This window comes from Acipenser ruthenus, chromosome 58 (genome assembly GCF_902713425.1).
Source record: "Acipenser ruthenus chromosome 58, fAciRut3.2 maternal haplotype, whole genome shotgun sequence".
Taxonomy (NCBI): domain Eukaryota; kingdom Metazoa; phylum Chordata; class Actinopteri; order Acipenseriformes; family Acipenseridae; genus Acipenser; species Acipenser ruthenus.
In genome coordinates, this window is record NC_081246.1 from 498,229 (window position 1) to 518,798 (window position 20,570).

Sequence of the window (20,570 nt, forward strand, 5' to 3'; positions counted from 1 at the left end):
ATCGCACAGGAAGGGTTCCATTTTCCTGTGCTGATTGTGGGAAGAGTTTCAGTAATTGATCAAACCTTAATAGACACCAGAGAATTCACAAAGGAAAGAACCCACACCAGCAAATCCACACAGGAGAGGAACCACATCACTGTAATGATTGTGGAAAGCACTTTACTGAACTAGGAAATCTTAAAAAACACCAACGAGTTCACACAGGAGAGAAACCACATCACTGTAATGATTGTGGAATGCATTATACTGTATTAGGAAGTCTTGAAAGACACAAACTAATTCACACAGGAGAGAAACCATACCACTGTAATGAATGCGAGATGCACTTCAATGATTTAGGAAATCTTAAAAAACAGAAATGAATTCACACAGGAGAGAAACCACATCACTGTCATGGTTGTGGGAGGAGTTTCACTTGAAGAGACAACCTTAAAGTACACCAACGAATTCACACAGGAGAGAAACCCTACCACTGTAATTATTGTGAAAAGAGATTCACTGAATCAAGACATCTTAAAAAACACAGACACATTCACACAGCAGTGAAACCCTGCACGCTGAAGGTTGGGAAAGGTTGAATCTGGTGAGACGCACCTTAAAAACCAGGAAATTCTCTCAAGACAAAAACATGAATTTAACCAATAAACCTCTATTGATGTGGGCACATGGGTCTGTGCCAGGACTTTTAATTGCCTTTGATTCAATCTTGGGGCAGGTCACAGAAATAATAAAATCACTCTGTGTTTAAAAAAAATAAAATAAAATAAAATAAATAAAAAAAAAACATTTCCTGTCTGCATCACCACAGTAACTGAGGCCTCTACTTGGTAACTGCCAGGGAACTGCTTGTAGAGTGACAGAAACGTTGTGTTAAAAGCAGAAGGGAAAGACTGTTGCAGCGCTACAAAGGCAGGACTGTGACTTGGCTTCTTCACGGCTAAACCCCTGGAGCAAGGTGTAAACACTGGGCTTCTCTTTGCATCCCTCCAGGCTGGACCGCGGAGCAACGACCATCGCAGGATTGGTATTCATCTTACTTCTTCATAAGAGTGCTTTATTTCTCCAAAAGAGACTTTTGCACATCCCTCCAAGTCATAAAGGAAGATAACTGATGTATTGAATTTGCAGTGCATGGCTTGGAGCGATAATGTTGTTTAAATGCTTGTAATGGTATTTATTGTCTATATACAGTATGTGTCGGTGATACTGAATTATTGCTAATATCTAGTAGTATTTAGCTTCTGAATAGACTTCATTTTATCTCATGTAGTCTATTCTTTTTCTTTGTTAAACAGCAATATGAAGCATGTAGTGGAACCCAAGGTGTAAAAGATATTGTTAAATTATGTTTAATTTGCTGCCTATAGGCAATATTCTTCGTAGCTATGGGGATAATGTTCATTGTTAAGCTGATGATGCACAGCTGTATTTATCACTGAAACATTTACTAATAAAAAAAATGATGTTAGAAAAGTCTTAATGCTAAACTCAGATAAAACAGAAGTGATGATTCTGGGATCTCAGAAGCAACAAAGCGATATGTCTGATTTACTCCTTGGTGGCTTCTCTTATGAACTTGCAGACGATATGAGAAATCTGGGTGTGATCTTCGACCCAAATCTTTCTTTTGAGACAGCTGTTAGCGTGTCAAACCCAGCTGCTTGTGAAGTGGAAGGTAGTTGGTAGATTTCATTTAAAAAGAACGCTGGTGTGTATCTGATGAGGCACGTATGTATACATGTTTACATGCTGTGTATGTCTGCTTTACACCATATCAACTCAGTACCATGAAGCCTCCCTGTCCTGCTCGATAAAATTCTAATAGAGCTACGTAAAGCAACACAGAGTTCAAAATGAACAGCTCTTCTTTATTGATTTCGCTCCCTTGACAGTCACAGTGCATCGTGTTTCAAGTGACAGGACGCATTCAAAGAGTATACAGATTTGTCTTTTATTGGTTTGTCAGCCAATCATCAAAACAGTAAGCATTGAAAGGCTTTTATGGTTTTTGAAACAAAGTCTGGACAACGTAGTCGCTGTAAGAGCCGTCGATTGCTCCTCGTCCACCGTCTGGGACAACCCAGCAAGAGACTCTGTCTTTAGACAGCGTTCCGTAATCGATTGTGAAATCCCTGGAAAACAGAATGGAACAGAGTCAGCAGTACAGTAAATGCACCGATTGTGAACACACACTGTGTTTCTATAAAGCAAGACCCATTAACAATCTGTTTACCTGGTCACAGTCACATCGTGCCCATATACTTCAATCAAGACTTTACTGCCAATTCTACCTTCTTTTACATACAACTGTCTAGAAAACCGACCTGTAAAAAAAAAAAGAAGAAATATATAACCAAACATGTAAGAGTGACTTACTGTACCTGCCTATGTACTGGGATTGCAGTGTTGAGTGCAGCTCTGGATCTCTTACAGGCAAGCCCGCAGGTGCTCGGCCAGCCACAGGGGTCGCTGGTGTGCGGTGAGCCAAGGACACCCTGGCTGACCTAAGCCCTCCCCACCCGGGCGACGCTTAACCAATTGTGAGCCGCCCCTTGGGAGCTCCCATCCACGGTCGTCAGTGGAATAGCCTGGACTCAAACCGGCGACCTCCAGGCTATAAGGTGCATCCTGCACTCCACGCGGAGTGCCTTTACCGGATGTGCCACTCAGGATCCCTTGCATGGACAACCTTTAAAACCTTGGCACTGTATCCCCGTCGTTGCCCCCCGGAGGCAATTAAATACAAAATAAAAACTCCCATGCTTCCTAATACATACCCAGCAGCCCAGTGCTTCCTGCAGAGAAATCATTCAGTTTTATTTTGAGCCACAGAAAGTCTTGTCTTGAACGATGCAGTAAAACCTCAATGACCGTGCTCCCCAGAGTCACTTCAGTGGTCCTCCCGTTTGAAGAGGATAGAGAGAGGCTGGAGCGAAAGGGGGAGCGGATATCAGACACTCAACTCCTTAGCAATTTATTTTTGAAGAAGCTTCTAAGAAACCAAGTTGTTGATTTGATCGAGTGAAACCCTGCCGGGATAAGCCACAGCTGGATCTGTTAGACAGATTTACAGCACCGGGGAAACCCACTGTAATGAACTGGCGTCTCAGCCCATTGAACTTAATGGAAAGGCAAGGGCTAGACATGAACCACAAAACATACAGTTCAAAGACAATTCTTGCCATCTGTCTGAAGAGCAAGCTCTGTAGTCAAGAGGTAAGGACAGGTCTTATGCTGATGTCAGCATCGTTAACGGATAATACATAATCTATTACATCGTGCGGATGACATCATCTGTTTAGCCCTTTAGGGGTAATCCTGGGATGCAATCCAGTGTGATTCCCGAGTGCTGTAAAATGCTCTATAGAAATCCTGACTGGGTTTAAGTCAAGCCAACCCCTTAGTGTGACGCATTCACGTCCTCACCTGTCCGACACGATGTTCATAGGGCTCCAGCTCAGTGTTTGAATGGAATTATCAGTTTTATTGACCAGGGAGAGTCCTTGTGTGTTAAACTCTATTTCGTACAGATCTTTGTAAACAATTCCTATCTTTTGGAATGCACTTTTCCCAGCCTCTCCCAGCTCTCCGTTGATCGTGATCCCTGAATTAATGATAAAGCAAAACGAAAGATTAGACACATAAACTACATTTAAAAAAAAAAAAAATCACGAATGATAGGAAGCCATTCTGTCTCCAGTTAATTTCCAACTGTGCTTCCTCTGGTCCTGGTTTCTGTGCTGCACTTAAAAAGATTGGCTACGGTTAACTTTGCCAACTTTGAGTGCAGTTCCTGTCCCCTGTACTTCTCTGTAGATTCTCACCTGAGTCTGCATCACTGACCAGCTGCAGAATGACACCGTCGGATGGAGCAGTGATCTCAAAGCACACGGACCGCTGTTTATTTTTCACTGGGATTACAAACTGCGGGTTTTCATCTGCTTGAAAACAAAATGAACAGAAAAGAAAAATAAGCCTTTTCTAACATTTTCTTTTTAATCTATTTAATCAGAGCTATATTTAAATTGACAGTTCTCACAGGGCTAATAAAACGGTTCTAGTGGTTGTGATAAACATGATATCTGGTACTACCCTTGGTTAAACAAACCTCTGTTTGCAAGTCTTGCTTTCAGATTGCCCTTTCATGGTCATTTCACCTGGAGAATCATCCCCACCCCTTTAGGGCTGGCTTTCCCTGCCAGTAACCAACCAGCTGCTTCCCTCTGATGACTGACACTCTTGCACACAGTCACACACACACACACACACACACACACACACACACACACACACGCACACACACACGCACACACAGTGAGTTTATTTTACCTGCATGGGTTGGCTGTTGAGCTAAAGAACAAGAAAAAAAAAAACAGACATTCAGTTGGAGCGCGTCGGGCATGAATGTCACACACACACACGGCCCACTGCATGCACACACACAGGAGACAGAGACACAGACACACACACACACTCACTTAGACAGACACAGACAGACAGACTACGTTTTTTTTTTACCTGTATGGGTTGGAAATGGAGCTAAAGAACAGGAAGAAAACAGAGACATTCAATTAGAGACAGAGAAGGTGACCGGAGCAGAGCTCTTTCTTCTATTTCGCTCCATTACTGCTTGTGACTCCCTCTACGCACCAACCCCCTCCCCCCGCCCCCTCTCCAGGCAGGTACGCTCCGCTCTGCTCATTTTAAAGCCGTTTTTCCACCCACTGTGTTGCCGATTGCAGATGAAAAGACGTAACGTGCATTCAGAAAGGAATGCTATTTAATCTTCCTTATTATAATCGCGTCGCTTGACCCGAGAAATCAAGCTACGATCAGCAAAGAAAAAAAACCTACATAAAGTGCTGAGAGAAAAAAAAAAAAGTATGCTAAGAAAAGTTTGCGCTCCTTTGCTGTAGTTTATGAACAACAGCAGTGTGGAGTAGTAGTTAGGGCTCTGGACTCTTGACCGGAGGGTCGTGGGTTCAATCCCAGGTGGGGGACACTGCTGTTGTACCCTTGAGCAAGGTACTTTACCTAGATTGCTCCAGTAAAACCCCAGCTGTATAAATGGGGAATTGTATGTAAAAATAATGTGATATCTTGTAACAATTGTAAGTCGCCCTGGATAAGGGCGTCTGCTAAGAAATAAATAATAATAATAATAATAATAATAAATATCCTTAAGAGTGCAGAAAATATAAACGGTGTTCACAGCCCTGTGGCATAACCGTAGAACTGTAGTAGAAGAATACAGGCTATGTAATGACCGCAGACAGAGGGACACACTGAGGACATTTCTCATATTTTTATATGCAACTCCAATCACATATAAAAGAGATTTTTTTTAATGCAATTCCCAAGTCCGCAAAACATAAAAGTGCCTCGTTTTGGTTTGAAACTGGAAAATGAAGGGTTAACAAGCACAGTCATGGTGGAACATACTGTAAAGTGACTGCATCTGTATTTGTCATCTCTAAAAAAAAAACATGAAAACCAAACAAAAAAAAACTTTCGTCCAAACTCCAATCAATAATAATAATAATAATAATAATAATAATAATAATAATAATCAGTGCAGCAGTGTGTAGTGGTTAGGGCTCTGGACTCTTGACCGGAGGGTCGTGGGTTCAATCCCAGGTGGGGGACACTGCTGCTGTACCCTTGAGCAAGGTACTTTACCTAGATTGCTCCAGTAAAAACCCAACTGTATAAATGGGGAATTGTATGTAAAAATAATGTGATTGTAACAATTGTAAGTCGCCCTGGATAAGGATGTCTGCTAATAAATATAATAATAATATTGATCAGGGATAGAAATATGGCTTCTATTGCACAGCAGTTGAATCCATTCCTGGTTTTATTATGAGATTAATAAGAATCCCCTGATCTTGTTACTTATACACACTGTGGCCAATCAAGCTGGTATTAAAACCTGGAATGGGTGACACTGCTGTGCCATAGGAGTCTTATTTCCACCCCTGACCTTGATGCGTACGTGAGGCTGGTCTCCCACAATTACTGCAGGTCACTCATGCAAGATCAGTGAATCACAAGATAAAACTTCAGCGATCCGTGAATATAATAATGATAATAATGATGATAATGACTGGGCTTTACTCACCTTGTGGTCTGCCTAGGGGATCACCTGGACCAAACGGTACTCCTGCTGCACCCATTCCGAATCCTCCTCCTGAATAAAAGAAAATAAAAAAGGCTTCCTTATAACACCATCAATTAATTCTAACTGGGCTAGAAAGGATTCAGGAAAGGTTAAGCTACTACTCGATGGGGGTGTGCATCTGTTATTTCTGTCCCCTCTGAAACAGCTTTAGTATCGAGAGATTTTCCGTTTATTGACTCCCAGTAGCCACAGATGCAGGGGGGGACAGAAATGACATTTCCATGCCACCTATTGGTCATTCCTATAAGAACACATCATCTCTTTATAAATTCTGCTTTTATAAGTGGCTAAAGAAAATGATTTAGTAAGATGGATTAATGTGTAAGCCTGGTAAACTATGATCTGAGTAGACACACCCACGTAGAGTAGCAGAGCACATGCATACTAGGATATTAAACTAAGAAATATCAGAGAAATCTAGATGACATTACCAGGGGTTTTTCACTCTCCAGAACCAATGCTGCTATTGTCACTGGAGTAAATGGATGGTATTGTCTTCCACGTACCATCTTATGAAAGTTCCCCATAGTAAATGCACAGTAGAGGGTAACAGAGCACAGTGAACGCATAGGGAAGCATTATAAAAATAGCAAAGGATGGTAAAGCATATTAAAAAAAGAGTAATCTAACTCTTATAAAAGTGTCCCATAGTAAACAGTGTAATAAAGAATAAAGAATGGTAAAGCACAGGGAAGCATTGTAAAGCACAGAGAGGTCTGGTAAAGCATAGGGAAGCATTGTAAAGCACAGTGAGGTCTGGTAAAGCATAGGGAAGCATTGTAAAGCACAGAGAGGTGTGGTAAAGCATAGGGAAGCATTGTAAAGCACAGAGAGGTCTGGTAAAGCATAGGGAAGCATTGTAAAGCACAGAGAGGTGTGGTAAAGCATAGGGAAGCATTGTAAAGCACAGAGAGGTCTGGTAAAGCATGGGGAAGCATTGTAAAGCACAGAGAGGTGTGGTAAAGCATAGGGAAGCATTGTAAAGCACAGAGAGGCGTGGTAAAGCATAGGGAAGCATTGTAAAGCACAGAGAGGTCTGGTAAAGCATAGGGAAGCATTGTAAAGCACAGAGAGGTCTGGTAAAGCATAGGGAAGCATTGTAAAGCACAGAGAGGTCTGGTAAAGCATAGGGAAGCATTGTAAAGCACAGAGAGGTCTGGTAAAGCATAGGGAAGCATTGTAAAACACAGAGAGGTCTGGTAAAGCATAGGGAAGCATTGTAAAACACAGAGAGGTCTGGTAAAGCATAGGGAAGCATTGTAAAGCACAGAGAGGTCTGGTAAAGCATAGGGAAGCATTGTAAAGCACAGAGAGGTCTGGTAAAGCACAGGGAAGCATTGTAAAGCACATAGAGGTCTGGTAAAGAGGTATATTAAAAAACAGAGTAAACTGACCCTTATAGAAGTGTCCCGCAGTAAAAACACAGCAGAGGGTAATACAGCACAGTGAAAGCATGGTAAAGTACATTAATAAACATGTCAAACCAGGGTAAACAATGCATAGAGAAACCATGGAAAAATAATGGGAGAACTACAGAAACTCAGTGCAAAAATGCCATGGTAAACTTTTATAAGAACATAAGAAAGTTTACAAACGAGAGGAGGCCATTCTGCCCATCTTGCTTGTTTGGTTGTTATTAGCTTATTGATCCCAGAACCTCATCAAGCAGCTTCTTGAAGGATCCCAGGGTGTCAGCTTCAACAACATTACTGGGGAGTTGGTTCCAGACCCTCACAATTCTCTGGGTAAAAAAGTGCCTCTTATTTTCTGTCCTGAATGCCCCTTTATCTAATCTCCATTTGTGACCCCTGGTCCTTGTTACTTTTTTTCAAGTCGAAAACATTCCTTGTGTCTTGGCCAATCAAGCTGGTATTAAAACCTGGAATGGGTGACACTGCTGTGCAATAGGAGTCTTATTTCCATCCCTGACCTTGATGCGTACGTGAGGCTGGTCTCCCAGAATTACTGCAGGTCACTCATGCAAGATCAGTGAATCACAAGATAAAACTTCAGCGATCCGTGAATATAATAATGATAATAATGATGATAATGACTGGGCTTTACTCACCCTGTGGTCTGCCTAGGGGATCACCTGGACCAAACGGTACTCCTGCTGCACCCATTCCGAATCCTCCTCCTGAATAAAAGAAAATAAAAAAGGCTTCCTTATAACACCATCAATTAATTCTAACTTGGCTAGAAAGGATTCAGGAAAGGTTAAGCTACTACTCGCCAGGGGTGTGCATCTGTTATTTCTGTCCCCTCTGAAACAGCTTTAGTATCGAGAGATTTTCCGTTTTTGACTCCCAGTAGCCACAGATGCGGGCGGGCAGGGGGGGGGGACAGAAATGACAGTTCCATGCCACCTAGTGGTCATTCCTATAAGAAAACATCATCTCTTTATAAATTCTGCCTTTAGAAGTGGTTAAAGAAAATGATTAAGTAAGATGGATTAATGTGTAAGCCTGGTAAGCAATGATCTTAGTAGATAACCTACAGAGAGTAGCAGAGCACATGCATACTAGGATATTAAACTAAGAAATATCAGAGAAATCTAGATGACATTACCAGGAGTAAATGGATGGTGTTGTCTTCCACTCACCCGCTCTTATAAGTGTCCCATAATAAAAGCATAGCACAGTGTCATAAAGCATAAAGCATAGGGAAGCATTGTGAAGCACAGAGAGGTCTGGTAAAGCACAGGGAAGCATTGTAAAACACAGAGAGGTCTGGTAAAGCATAGGGAAGCATTGTAAAGCACAGAGAGGTCTGGTAAAGCATAGGGAAGCATTGTAAAGCACAGAGAGGTCTGGTAAAGCATAGGGAAGCATTGTAAAGCACAGAGAGGTCTGGTAAAGCATAGGGAAGCATTGTAAAGCACAGAGAGGTCTGGTAAAGCATAGGGAAGCATTGTAAAGCACAGAGAGGTCTGGTAAAGCATAGGGAAATATTGTAAAGCACAGAGGTCTGGTAAAGCATAGGGAAGCATTGTAAAGCACATAGAGGTCTGGTAATGCATAGGGAAGCATTGTAAAGCACATAGAGGTCTGGTAAAGAGGTATATTAACAAACAGGGTAAACTGACCCTTATAGAAGTGTCCTACAGTAAAAACACAGCAGAGGGTAATACAGCACAGTGAAAGCATGGTAAAGTACATTAATAAACATGTCAAACCAGGGTAAACAATACATAGAGAAACCATGGAAAAATAATGGGACAACTACAGAAACTCAGTGCAAAAATGCCATGGAAAACTTTTATAAGAACATAAGAAAGTTTACAAACGAGAGGAGGCCATTCGGCCCATCTTGCTCGTTTGGTTGTTAGTAACTTATTGATCCCAGAACCTCATCAAGCAGCTTCTTGAAGGATCCCAGGGTGTCAGCTTCAACAACATTACTGGGGAGTTGGTTCCAGACCCTCACAAATCTCTGGGTAAAAAAGTGCCTCTTATTATCTGTCCTGAATGCCCCTTTATCTAATCTCCATTTGTGACCCCTGGTCCTTGTTTCTTTTTTTCAAGTCGAAAACATTCCTTGTGTCTTGGCCAATCAAGCTGGTATTAAAACCTGGAATGGGTGACACTGCTGTGCAATAGGAGTCTTATTTCCATCCCTGACCTTGATGCGTACGTGAGGCTGGTCTCCCACAATTACTGCAGGTCACTCATGCAAGATCAGTGAATCACAAGATAAAACTTCAGCGATCCGTGAATATAATAATGATAATAATGATGATAATGACTGGGCTTTACTCACCCTGTGGTCTGCCTAGGGGATCACCTGGACCAAACGGTACTCCTGCTGCACCCATTCCGAATCCTCCTCCTGAATAAAAGAAAATAAAAAAGGCTTCCTTATAACACCATCAATTAATTCTAACTGGGCTAGAAAGGATTCAGGAAAGGTTAAGCTACTACTCGATGGGGGTGTGCATCTGTTATTTCTGTCCCCTCTGAAACAGCTTTAGTATCGAGAGATTTTCCGTTAATTGACTCCCAGTAGCCACAGATGCAGGGGGTGACAGAAATGACAGTTCCATGCCACCTAGTGGTCATTCATATAAGAACACATCATCTCTTTATAAATTCTGCTTTTATAAGTGGCTAAAGAAAATGATTTAGTAAGATGGATTAATGTGTAAGCCTGGTAAACTATGATCTGAGTAGAAACACCTACATAGAGTAGCAGAGCACATGCATACTAGGATATTAAACTAAGAAATATCACAGAAATCTAGATGACATTACCAGGAGTAAATGGATGGTGTTGTCTTCCACTCACCCGCTCTTATGTGTCCCATAATAAAAGCATAGCACAGTGTCATAAAGCATAAAGCATAGGGAAGCATTGTAAAGCACAGAGAGGTCTGGTAAAGCATAGGGAAGCATTGTAAAGCACAGAGAGGTCTGGTAAAGCATAGGGAAGCATTGTAAAGCACAGAGAGGTCTGGTAAAGCATAGGGAAGCATTGTAAAGCACAGAGAGGTCTGGTAAAGCATAGGGAAGCATTGTAAAGCACAGAGTGGTCTGGTAAAGCATAAGGAAGCATCGTAAAACACAGAGAGGTCGGGTAAAGCATAGGGAAGCATCGTAAAGCACAGAGAGGTCTGGTAAAGCATAGGGAAGCATTGTAAAGCACAGAGAGGTCTGGTAAAGCACAGGGAAGCATTGTAAAGCACAGAGATGTCTGGTAAAGCATAGGGAAGCATTGTAAAGCACAGAGAGGTCTAGTAAAGCATAGGGAAGCATTGTAAAGCACAGAGAGGTCTGGTAAAGCATAGGGAAGCATTGTGAAGCACATAGAGGTCTGGTAAAGCATAGGGAAGCATTGTAAAGCACAGAGAGGTCTGGTAAAGCACAGAGAAGCATTGTAAAGCACATAGAGGTCTGGTAAAGCATAGGGAAGCATTGTGAAGCACATAGAGGTCTGGTAAAGCATAGGGAAGCATCGTAAAGCACAGAGAGGTCTGGTAAAGCATAGGGAAGCATTGTAAAGCACAGAGCGGTCTGGTAAAGCATAGGGAAGCATTGTAAAGCACAGAGAGGTCTGGTAAAGCATAGGGAAGCATTGTAAAGCACAGAGAGGTCTGATTCTGCCCATCTTGCTTGTTTGGTTGTTAGTAGCTTATTGATCCCAGAATCTCATCAAGCAGCTTCTTGAAGGATCCCAGGGTGTCAGCTTCAACAACATTACTGGGGAGTTGGTTCCAGACCCTCACAAATCTCTAGGTAAAAAAGTGCCTCTTATTTTCTGTCCTGAATGCCCCTTTATCTAATCTCCATTTGTGACCCCTGGTCCTTGTTTCTTTTTTTCAAGTCGAAAACATTCCTTGTGTCTTGGCCAATCAAGCTGGTATTAAAACCTGGAATGGGTGACACTGCTGTGCAATAGGAGTCTTATTTCCATCCCTGACCTTGATGCGTACGTGAGGCTGGTCTCCCACAATTACTGCAGGTCACTCATGCAAGATCAGTGAATCACAAGATAAAACTTCAGCGATCCGTGAATATAATAATGATAATAATGATGATAATGACTGGGCTTTACTCACCCTGTGGTCTGCCTAGGGGATCACCTGGACCAAACGGTACTCCTGCTGCACCCATTCCGAATCCTCCTCCTGAATAAAAGAAAATAAAAAAGGCTTCCTTATAACACCATCAATTAATTCTAACTGGGCTAGAAAGGATTCAGGAAAGGTTAAGCTACTACTCGCCAGGGGTGTGCATCTGTTATTTCTGTCCCCTCTGAAACAGCTTTAGTATCGAGAGATTTTCCGTTTATTGGCTCCCAGTAGCCACAGATGCAGGGGGGGGACAGAAATGACAGTTCCATGCCACCTAGTGGTCATTCCTATAAGAACACATCATCTCTTTATAAATTCTGCCTTTAGAAGTGGTTAAAGAAAATGATTTTGTAAGATGGATTAATGTGTAAGCCTGGTAAACTATGATCTGAGTAGACACACCCACATAGAGTAGCAGAGCACATGCATACTAGGATATTAAACTAAGAAATATCAGAGAAATCTAGATGACATTACCAGGGGTTTTTCACTCTCCAGAACCAATGCTGCTATTGTCACTGGAGTAAATGGATGGTATTGTCTTCCACGTACCATCTTATGAAAGTTCCCCATAGTAAAAGCACAGCAGAGGGTAACAGAGCACAGTGAACGCATAGGGAAGCAAAAGAATAGCAAAGGATGGTAAAGCATATTAAAAAAGAGTAATCTCACTCTTATAAAAGTGTCCCATAGAAAACAGTGTAATAAAGAATGAAGAATGGTAAAGCACAGGGAAGCATTGTAAAGCACAGAGAGGTCTGGTAAAGCATAGGGAAGCATTGTAAAGCACAGAGAGGTCTGGTAAAGCATAGGGAAGCATTGTAAAGCACAGAGAGGTCTGGTAAAGCATAGGGAAGCATTGTAAAACACAGAGAGGTCTGGTAAAGCATAGGGAAGCATTGTAAAGCACAGAGAGGTCTGGTAAAGCATAGGAAAGCATTGTAAAGCACAGAGAGGTCTGGTAAAGCATAGGGAAGCATTGTAAAGCACAGAGTGGTCTGGTAAAGCATAAGGAAGCATCGTAAAACACAGAGAGGTCTGGTAAAGCATAGGGAAGCATCGTAAAGCACAGAGAGGTCTGGTAAAGCATAGGGAAGCATTGTAAAGCACAGAGAGGTCTGGTAAAGCATAGGGAAGCATTGTAAAGCACAGAGAGGTCTGGTAAAGCATAGGGAAGCATTGTAAAGCACAGAGAGGTCTGGTAAAGCATAGGGAAGCATTGTAAAGCACAGAGAGGTCTGGTAAAGCATAGGGAAGCATTGTGAAGCACATAGACGTCTGGTAAAGCATAGGGAAGCATTGTAAAGCACAGATAGGTCTGGTAAAGCACTGGGAAGCATTGTAAAGCACAGAGAGGTCTGGTAAAGCATAGGGAAGCATTGTAAAGCACAGAGCGGTCTGGTAAAGCATAGGGAAGCATTGTAAAGCACAGAGAGGTCTGGTAAAGCATAGGGAAGCATTGTAAAGCACAGAGAGGTCTGATTCTGCCCATCTTGCTTGTTTGGTTGTTAGTAGCTTATTGATCCCAGAATCTCATCAAGCAGCTTCTTGAAGGATCCCAGGGTGTCAGCTTCAACAACATTACTGGGGAGTTGGTTCCAGACCCTCACAATTCTCTGGGTAAAAAAGTGCCTCTTATTTTCTGTCCTGAATGCCCCTTTATCTAATCTCCATTTGTGACCCCTGGTCCTTGTTACTTTTTTTCAAGTCGAAAACATTCCTTGTGTCTTGGCCAATCAAGCTGCTATTAAAACCTGGAATGGGTGACACTGCTGTGCAATAGGAGTCTTATTTCCATCCCTGACCTTGATGCGTACGTGAGGCTGGTCTCCCAGAATTACTGCAGGTCACTCATGCAAGATCAGTGAATCACAAGAGAAAACTTCAGCGATCCGTGAATATAATAATGATAATAATGATGATAATGACTGGGCTTTACTCACCCTGTGGTCTGCCTAGGGGATCACCTGGACCAAACGGTACTCCTGCTGCACCCATTCCGAATCCTCCTCCTGAATAAAAGAAAATAAAAAAGGCTTCCTTATAACACCATCAATTAATTCTAACTTGGCTAGAAAGGATTCAGGAAAGGTTAAGCTACTACTCGCCAGGGGTGTGCATCTGTTATTTCTGTCCCCTCTGAAAGCTTTAGTATCGAGAGATTTTCCGTTTATTGACTCCCAGTAGCCACAGATGCGGGCGGGCAGGGGGGTGACAGAAATGACAGTTCCATGCCACCTAGTGGTCATTCCAATAAGAACACATCATCTCTTTATAAATTCTGCTTTTATAAGTGGCTAAAGAAAATGATTTAGTAAGATGGATTAATGTGTAAGCCGGGTAAGCAATGATCTGAGTAGACACACCCACAGAGAGTAGCAGAGCACATGCATACTAGGATATTAAACTAAGAAATATCACAGAAATCTAGATGACATTACCAGGAGTAAATGGATGGTGTTGTCTTCCACTCACCCGCTGTTATAAGTGTCCCATAATAAAAGCATAGCACAGTGTCATAAACCATAAAGCATAGCATTGTAAAGCACAGAGAGGTCTGGTAAAGCATAGGGAAGCATTGTAAAGCACAGAGAGGTCTGGTAAAGCATAGGGAAGCATTGTAAAGCGCAGAGAGGTCTGGTAAAGCATAGGGAAGCATTGTAAAGCACAGAGAGGTGTGGTAAAGCATAGGGAAGCATTGTAAAGCACAGAGGGGGATAGTAAAGCAAAGGAAAGCATTGTGAAGCACAGAGAGGTCTGGTAAAGCATAGAGAAGCATTGTAAAGCACAGAGAGGTCTGGTAAAGCATAGGGAAGCATTGTAAAGCACAGAGAGGTCTGGTAAAGCAAAGGGAAATATTGTAAAGCACAGAGGTCTGGTAAAGCATAGGGAAGCATTGTAAAGCACATAGAGGTCTGGTAATGCATAGGGAAGCATTGTAAAGCACATAGAGGTCTGGTAAAGAGGTATATTAACAAACAGGGTAAACTGACCCTTATAGAAGTGTCCTACAGTAAAAACACAGCAGAGGGTAATACAGCACAGTGAAAGCATGGTAAAGTACATTAATAAACATGTCAAACCAGGGTAAACAATACATAGAGAAACCATGGAAAAATAATGGGAGAACTACAGAAACTCAGTGCAAAAATGCCATGGAAAACTTTTATAAGAACATAAGAAAGTTTACAAACGAGAGGAGGCCATTCGGCCCATCTTGCTCGTTTGGTTGTTAGTAACTTATTGATCCCAGAACCTCATCAAGCAGCTTCTTGAAGGATCCCAGGGTGTCAGCTTCAACAACATTACTGGGGAGTTGGTTCCAGACCCTCACAATTCTCTGGGTAAAAAAGTGCCTCTTATTTTCTGTCCTGAATGCCCCTTTATCTAATCTCCATTTGTGACCCCTGGTCCTTGTTTCTTTTTTTCAAGTCAAAAACATTCCTTGTGTCTTGGCCAATCAAGCTGGTATTAAAACCTGGAATGGGTGACACTGCTGTGCAATAGGAGTCTTATTTCCACCCCTGACCTTGATGCGTACGTGAGGCTGGTCTCCCACAATTACTGCAGGTCACTCATGCAAGATCAGTGAATCACAAGATAAAACTTCAGCGATCTGTGAATATAATAATGATAATAATGATGATAATGACTGGGCTTTACTCACCTTGTGGTCTGCCTAGGGGACCACCTGGACCAAACGGTACTCCTGCTGCACCCATTCCGAATCCTCCTCCTGAATAAAAGAAAATACAAAAGGCTTCCTTATAACACCATCAATTAATTCTAACTTGGCTAGAAAGGATTCAGGAAAGGTTAAGCTACTACTCGATGGGGGTGTGCATCTGTTATTTCTGTCCCCTCTGAAACAGCTTTAGTATCGAGAGATTTTACGTTTATTGACTCCCAGTAGCCACAGATGCAGGGGGGGACAGAAATGACAGTTCCATGCCACCTAGTGGTCATTCCTATAAGAACACATCATCTCTTTATAAATTCTGCTTTTATAAGTGGCTAAAGAAAATGATTTATTAAGATGGATTAATGTGTAAGCCTGGTAAACTATGATCTGAGTAGACACACCCACGTAGAGTAGCAGAGCACATGCATGCTAGGATATTAAACTAAGAAATATCAGAGAAATCTAGATGACATTACCAGGGGTTTTTCACTCTCCAGAACCAATGCTGCTATTGTCACTGGAGTAAATGGATGGTATTGTCTTCCACGTACCATCTTATGAAAGTTCCCCATAGTAAAAGCACAGCAGAGGGTAACAGAGCACAGTGAACGCATAGGGAAGCAAAAGAATAGCAAAGGATGGTAAAGCATATTAAAAAAAGAGTAATCTCACTCTTATAAAAGTGTCCCATAGTAAACAGTGTAATAAAGAATAAAGAATGGTAAAGCACAGGAAAGCATTGTAAAGCACAGAGAGGTCTGGTAAAGCATAGGGAAGCACTGTAAAGCACAGTGAGGTCTGGTAAAGCATAGGGAAGCATTGTAAAGCACAGAGAGGTGTGGTAAAGCATAGGGAAGCATTGTAAAACACAGAGAGGTCTGGTAAAGCATAGGGAAGCATTGTAAAGCACAGAGAGGTGTGGTAAAGCATAGGGAAGCATTGTAAAACACAGAGAGGTCTGGTAAAGCATAGGGAAGCATTGTAAAGCACAGAGAGGTGTGGTAAAGCATAGGGAAGCATTGTAAAGCACAGAGAGGCGTGGTAAAGCATAGGGAAGCATTGTAAAGCACAGAGAGGTCTGGTAAAGCATAGGGAAGCATTGTAAAGCACAGAGAGGTCTGGTAAAGCATAGGGAAGCATTGTAAAGCACAGAGAGGTCTGGTAAAGCATAGGGAAGCATTGTAAAGCACAGAGAGGTCTGGTAAAGCATAGGGAAGCATTGTAAAACACAGAGAGGTCTGGTAAAGCATAGGGAAGCATTGTAAAACACAGAGAGGTCTGGTAAAGCATAGGGAAGCATTGTAAAGCACAGAGAGGTCTGGTAAAGCATAGGGAAGCATTGTAAAGCACAGAGAGGTCTGGTAAAGCACAGGGAAGCATTGTAAAGCACATAGACGTCTGGTAAAGAGGTATATTAAAAAACAGAGTAAACTGACCCTTATAGAAGTGTCCCGCAGTAAAAACACAGCAGAGGGTAATACAGCACAGTGAAAGCATGGTAAAGTACATTAATAAACATGTCAAACCAGGGTAAACAATGCATAGAGAAACCATGGAAAAATAATGGGAGAACTACAGAAACTCAGTGCTAAAATGCCATGGTAAACTTTTATAAGAACATAAGAAAGTTTACAAACGAGAGGAGGCCATTCTGCCCATCTTGCTTGTTTGGTTGTTAGTAGCTTATTGATCCCAGAACCTCATCAAGCAGCTTCTTGAAGGATCCCAGGGTGTCAGCTTCAACAACATTACTGGGGAGTTGGTTCCAGACCCTCACAATTCTCTGGGTAAAAAAGTGCCTCTTATTTTCTGTCCTGAATGCCCCTTTATCTAATCTCCATTTGTGACCCCTGGTCGTTGTTTCATTTTTTCAAGTCGAAAACATTCCTTGTGTCTTGGCCAATCAAGCTGGTATTAAAACCTGGAATGGGTGACACTGCTGTGCAATAGGAGTCTTATTTCCACCCCTGACCTTGATGCGTACGTGAGGCTGGTCTCCCAGAATTACTGCAGGTCACTCATGCAAGATCAGTGAATCACAAGATAAAACTTCAGCGATCCGTGAATATAATAATGATAATAATGCTGATAATGACTGGGCTTTACTCACCTTGTGGTCTGCCTAGGGGATCACCTGGACCAAACGGTACTCCTGCTGCACCCATTCCGAATCCTCCTCCTGAATAAAAGAAAATAAAAAAGGCTTCCTTATAACACCATCAATTAATTCTAACTGGGCTAGAAAGGATTCAGGAAAGGTTAAGCTACTACTCGCCAGGGGTGTGCATCTGTTATTTCTGTCCCCTCTGAAACAGCTTTAGTATCGAGAGATTTTCCGTTTATTGACTCCCAGTAGCCACAGATGCGGGCGGGCAGGGGGGGGACAGAAATGACAGTTCCATGCCACCTAGTGGTCATTCATATAAGAACACATCATCTCTTTATAAATTGTGCTTTTTAAGTGGCTAAAGAAAATGATTTAGTAAGATGGATTAATGTGTAAGCCTGGTAAACTATGATCTGAGTAGACACACCCACGTAGAGTAGCAGAGCACATGCATACTAGGATATTAAACTAAGAAATATCAGAGAAATCTAGATGACATTACCAGGAGTAAATGGATGGTGTTGTCTTCCACTCACCCGCTCTTATAAGTGTCCCATAATAAAAGCATAGCACAGTGTCATAAACCATAAAGCATAGGGAAGCATTGTAAAGCATAGAGAGGTCTGGTAAAGCACAGGAAAGCATTGTAAAGCACAGAGAGGTCTGGTAAAACATAGGGAAGCATTGTAAAGCACAGAGAGGTCTGTTAAAGCATAGGGAAGCATTGTAAAGCACAGAGAGGTCTGGTAAAGCACAGGGAAGCATTGTAAAGCACATAGAGGTCTGGTAAAGAGGTATATTAGAAAACAGAGTAAACTGACCCTTATAGAAGTGTCCCGCAGTAAAAACACAGCAGAGGGTAATACAGCACAGTGAAAGCATGGTAAAGTACATTAATAAACATGTCAAACCAGGGTAAACAATGCATAGAGAAACCATGGAAAAATAATGGGAGAACTACAGAAACTCAGTGCAAAAATGCCATGGTAAACTTTTATAAGAACATAAGAAAGTTTACAAACGAGAGGAGGCCATTCTGCCCATCTTGCTCGTTTGGTTGTTAGTAGCTTATTGATCCCAGAACCTCATCAAGGAGCTTCTTGAAGGATCCCAGGGTGTCAGCTTCAACAACATTACTGGGGAGTTGGTTCCAGACCCTCACAATTCTCTGGGTAAAAAAGTGCCTCTTATTTTCTGTCCTGAATGCCCCTTTATCTAATCTCCATTTGTGACCCCTGGTCCTTGTTTCTTTTTTTCAAGTCGAAAACATTCCTTGTGTCTTGGCCAATCAAGCTGGTATTAAAACCTGGAATGGGTGACACTGCTGTGCAATAGGAGTCTTATTTCCATCCCTGACCTTGATGCGTACGTGAGGCTGGTCTCCCACAATTACTGCAGGTCACTCATGCAAGATCAGTGAATCACATAATAAAACTTCAGCGATCCGTGAATATAATAATGATAATAATGATGATAATGACTGGGCTTTACTCACCCTGTGGTCTGCCTAGGGGATCACCTGGACCAAACGGTACTCCTGCTGCACCCATTCCGAATCCTCCTCCTGAATAAAAGAAAATAAAAAAGGCTTCCTTATAACACCATCAATTAATTCTAACTGGGCTAGAAAGGATTCAGGAAAGGTTAAGCTACTACTCGATGGGGGTGTGCATCTGTTATTTCTGTCCCCTCTGAAACAGCTTTAGTATCGAGAGATTTTCCGTTAATTGACTCCCAGTAGCCACAGATGCAGGGGGGGGACAGAAATGACAGTTGCACGCCACCTAGTGGTCATTCCTATAAGAACACATCATCTCTTTATAAATTCTGCCTTTAGAAGTGGTTAAAGAAAATGATTTTGTAAGATGGATTAATGTGTAAGCCTGGTAAACTATGATCTGAGTAGACACACCCACATAGAGTAGCAGAGCACATGCATGCTAGGATATTAAACTAAGAAATATCAGAGAAATCTAGATGACATTACCAGGGGTTTTTCACTCTCCAGAACCAATGCTGCTATTGTCACTGGAGTAAATGGATGGTATTGTCTTCCACGTACCATCTTATGAAAGTTCCCCATAGTAAAAGCACAGCAGAGGGTAACAGAGCACAGTGAATGCATAGGGAAGCATTATAAAAATAGCACAGGATGGTAAAGCATATTAAAAAAGGAGTAATCCAACTCTTATAAAAGTGTCCCATAGTAAACAGTGTAATAAAGAATAAAGAATGGTAAAGCACAGGGAAGCATTGTAAAGCACAGAGAGGTCTGGTAAAGCATAGGGAAGCATTGTAAAGCACAGAGAGGTCTGGTAAAGCATAGGAAAGCATTGTAAAGCACAGAGAGGTCTGGTAAAGCATAGGGAAGCATTGTAAAGCACAGAGAGGTCTGGTAAAGCATAGGGAAGCATTGTAAAGCACAGAAAGGTCTGGTAAAGCATAGAGAAGCATTGTAAAGCACAGAGAGGTCTGGTAAAGCATAGGGAAGCATTGTAAAGCACAGAGAGGCGTGGTAAAGCATAGGGAAATATTGTAAAGCACAGAGGTCTGGTAAAGCATAGGGAAGCATTGTAAAGCACATAGAGGTCTGGTAATGCATAGGGAAGCATTGTAAACCACATAGAGGTCTGGTAAAGAGGTATATTAACAAACAGGGTAAACTGACCCTTATAGAAGTGTCCTACAGTAAAAACACAGCAGAGGGTAATACAGCACAGTGAAAGCATGGTAAAGTACATTAATAAACATGTCAAACCAGGGTAAACAATACATAGAGAAACCATGGAAAAATAATGGGAGAACTACAGAAACTCAGTGCAAAAATGCCATGGTAAACTTTTATAAGAACATAAGAAAGTTTACAAACGAGAGGAGGCCATTCTGCCCATCTTGCTCGTTTGGTTGTTAGTAACTTATTGATCCCAGAACCTCATCAAGCAGCTTCTTGAAGGATCCCAGGGTGTCAGCTTCAACAACATTACTGGGGAGTTGGTTCCAGACCCTCACAATTCTCTGGGTAAAAAAG

General features: G+C 42.0%; 1 protein-coding gene across 12 annotated transcripts in view; it reads right to left on the reverse strand.

The window, feature by feature from the left end:
• Positions 1 to 1,933: 1,933 nt before the first annotated feature.
• Positions 1,934 to 20,570, reverse strand: part of LOC117967229 (inter-alpha-trypsin inhibitor heavy chain H3-like) — a 40,516-nt gene continuing 21,879 nt past the window's right edge. For 3 of the 12 annotated variants that reach the window (XM_059018189.1, XM_059018187.1, XM_059018180.1), the window contains 15 exons: positions 19,038 to 19,106; positions 17,546 to 17,614; positions 15,421 to 15,489; positions 13,697 to 13,765; positions 11,739 to 11,807; positions 9,944 to 10,012; positions 8,253 to 8,321; positions 6,125 to 6,193; positions 4,522 to 4,542; positions 4,333 to 4,353; positions 3,828 to 3,944; positions 3,430 to 3,607; positions 2,781 to 2,929; positions 2,237 to 2,327; positions 1,934 to 2,135 (listed from right to left, as the gene is read on the reverse strand). In XM_059018189.1, the coding sequence (XP_058874172.1) occupies positions 2,003 to 2,135; positions 2,237 to 2,327; positions 2,781 to 2,929; positions 3,430 to 3,607; positions 3,828 to 3,944; positions 4,333 to 4,353; positions 4,522 to 4,542; positions 6,125 to 6,193; positions 8,253 to 8,321; positions 9,944 to 10,012; positions 11,739 to 11,807; positions 13,697 to 13,765; positions 15,421 to 15,489; positions 17,546 to 17,614; positions 19,038 to 19,106 (1,262 nt within the window). In that variant the 3' untranslated portion in view covers positions 1,934 to 2,002. The remainder of the gene's footprint in view (positions 2,136 to 2,236; positions 2,328 to 2,780; positions 2,930 to 3,429; positions 3,608 to 3,827; positions 3,945 to 4,332; positions 4,354 to 4,521; positions 4,543 to 6,124; positions 6,194 to 8,252; positions 8,322 to 9,943; positions 10,013 to 11,738; positions 11,808 to 13,696; positions 13,766 to 15,420; positions 15,490 to 17,545; positions 17,615 to 19,037; positions 19,107 to 20,570) is intronic. The other 9 variants (XM_059018181.1, XM_059018190.1, XM_059018191.1 and 6 more) reach the window with 9 other exon arrangements.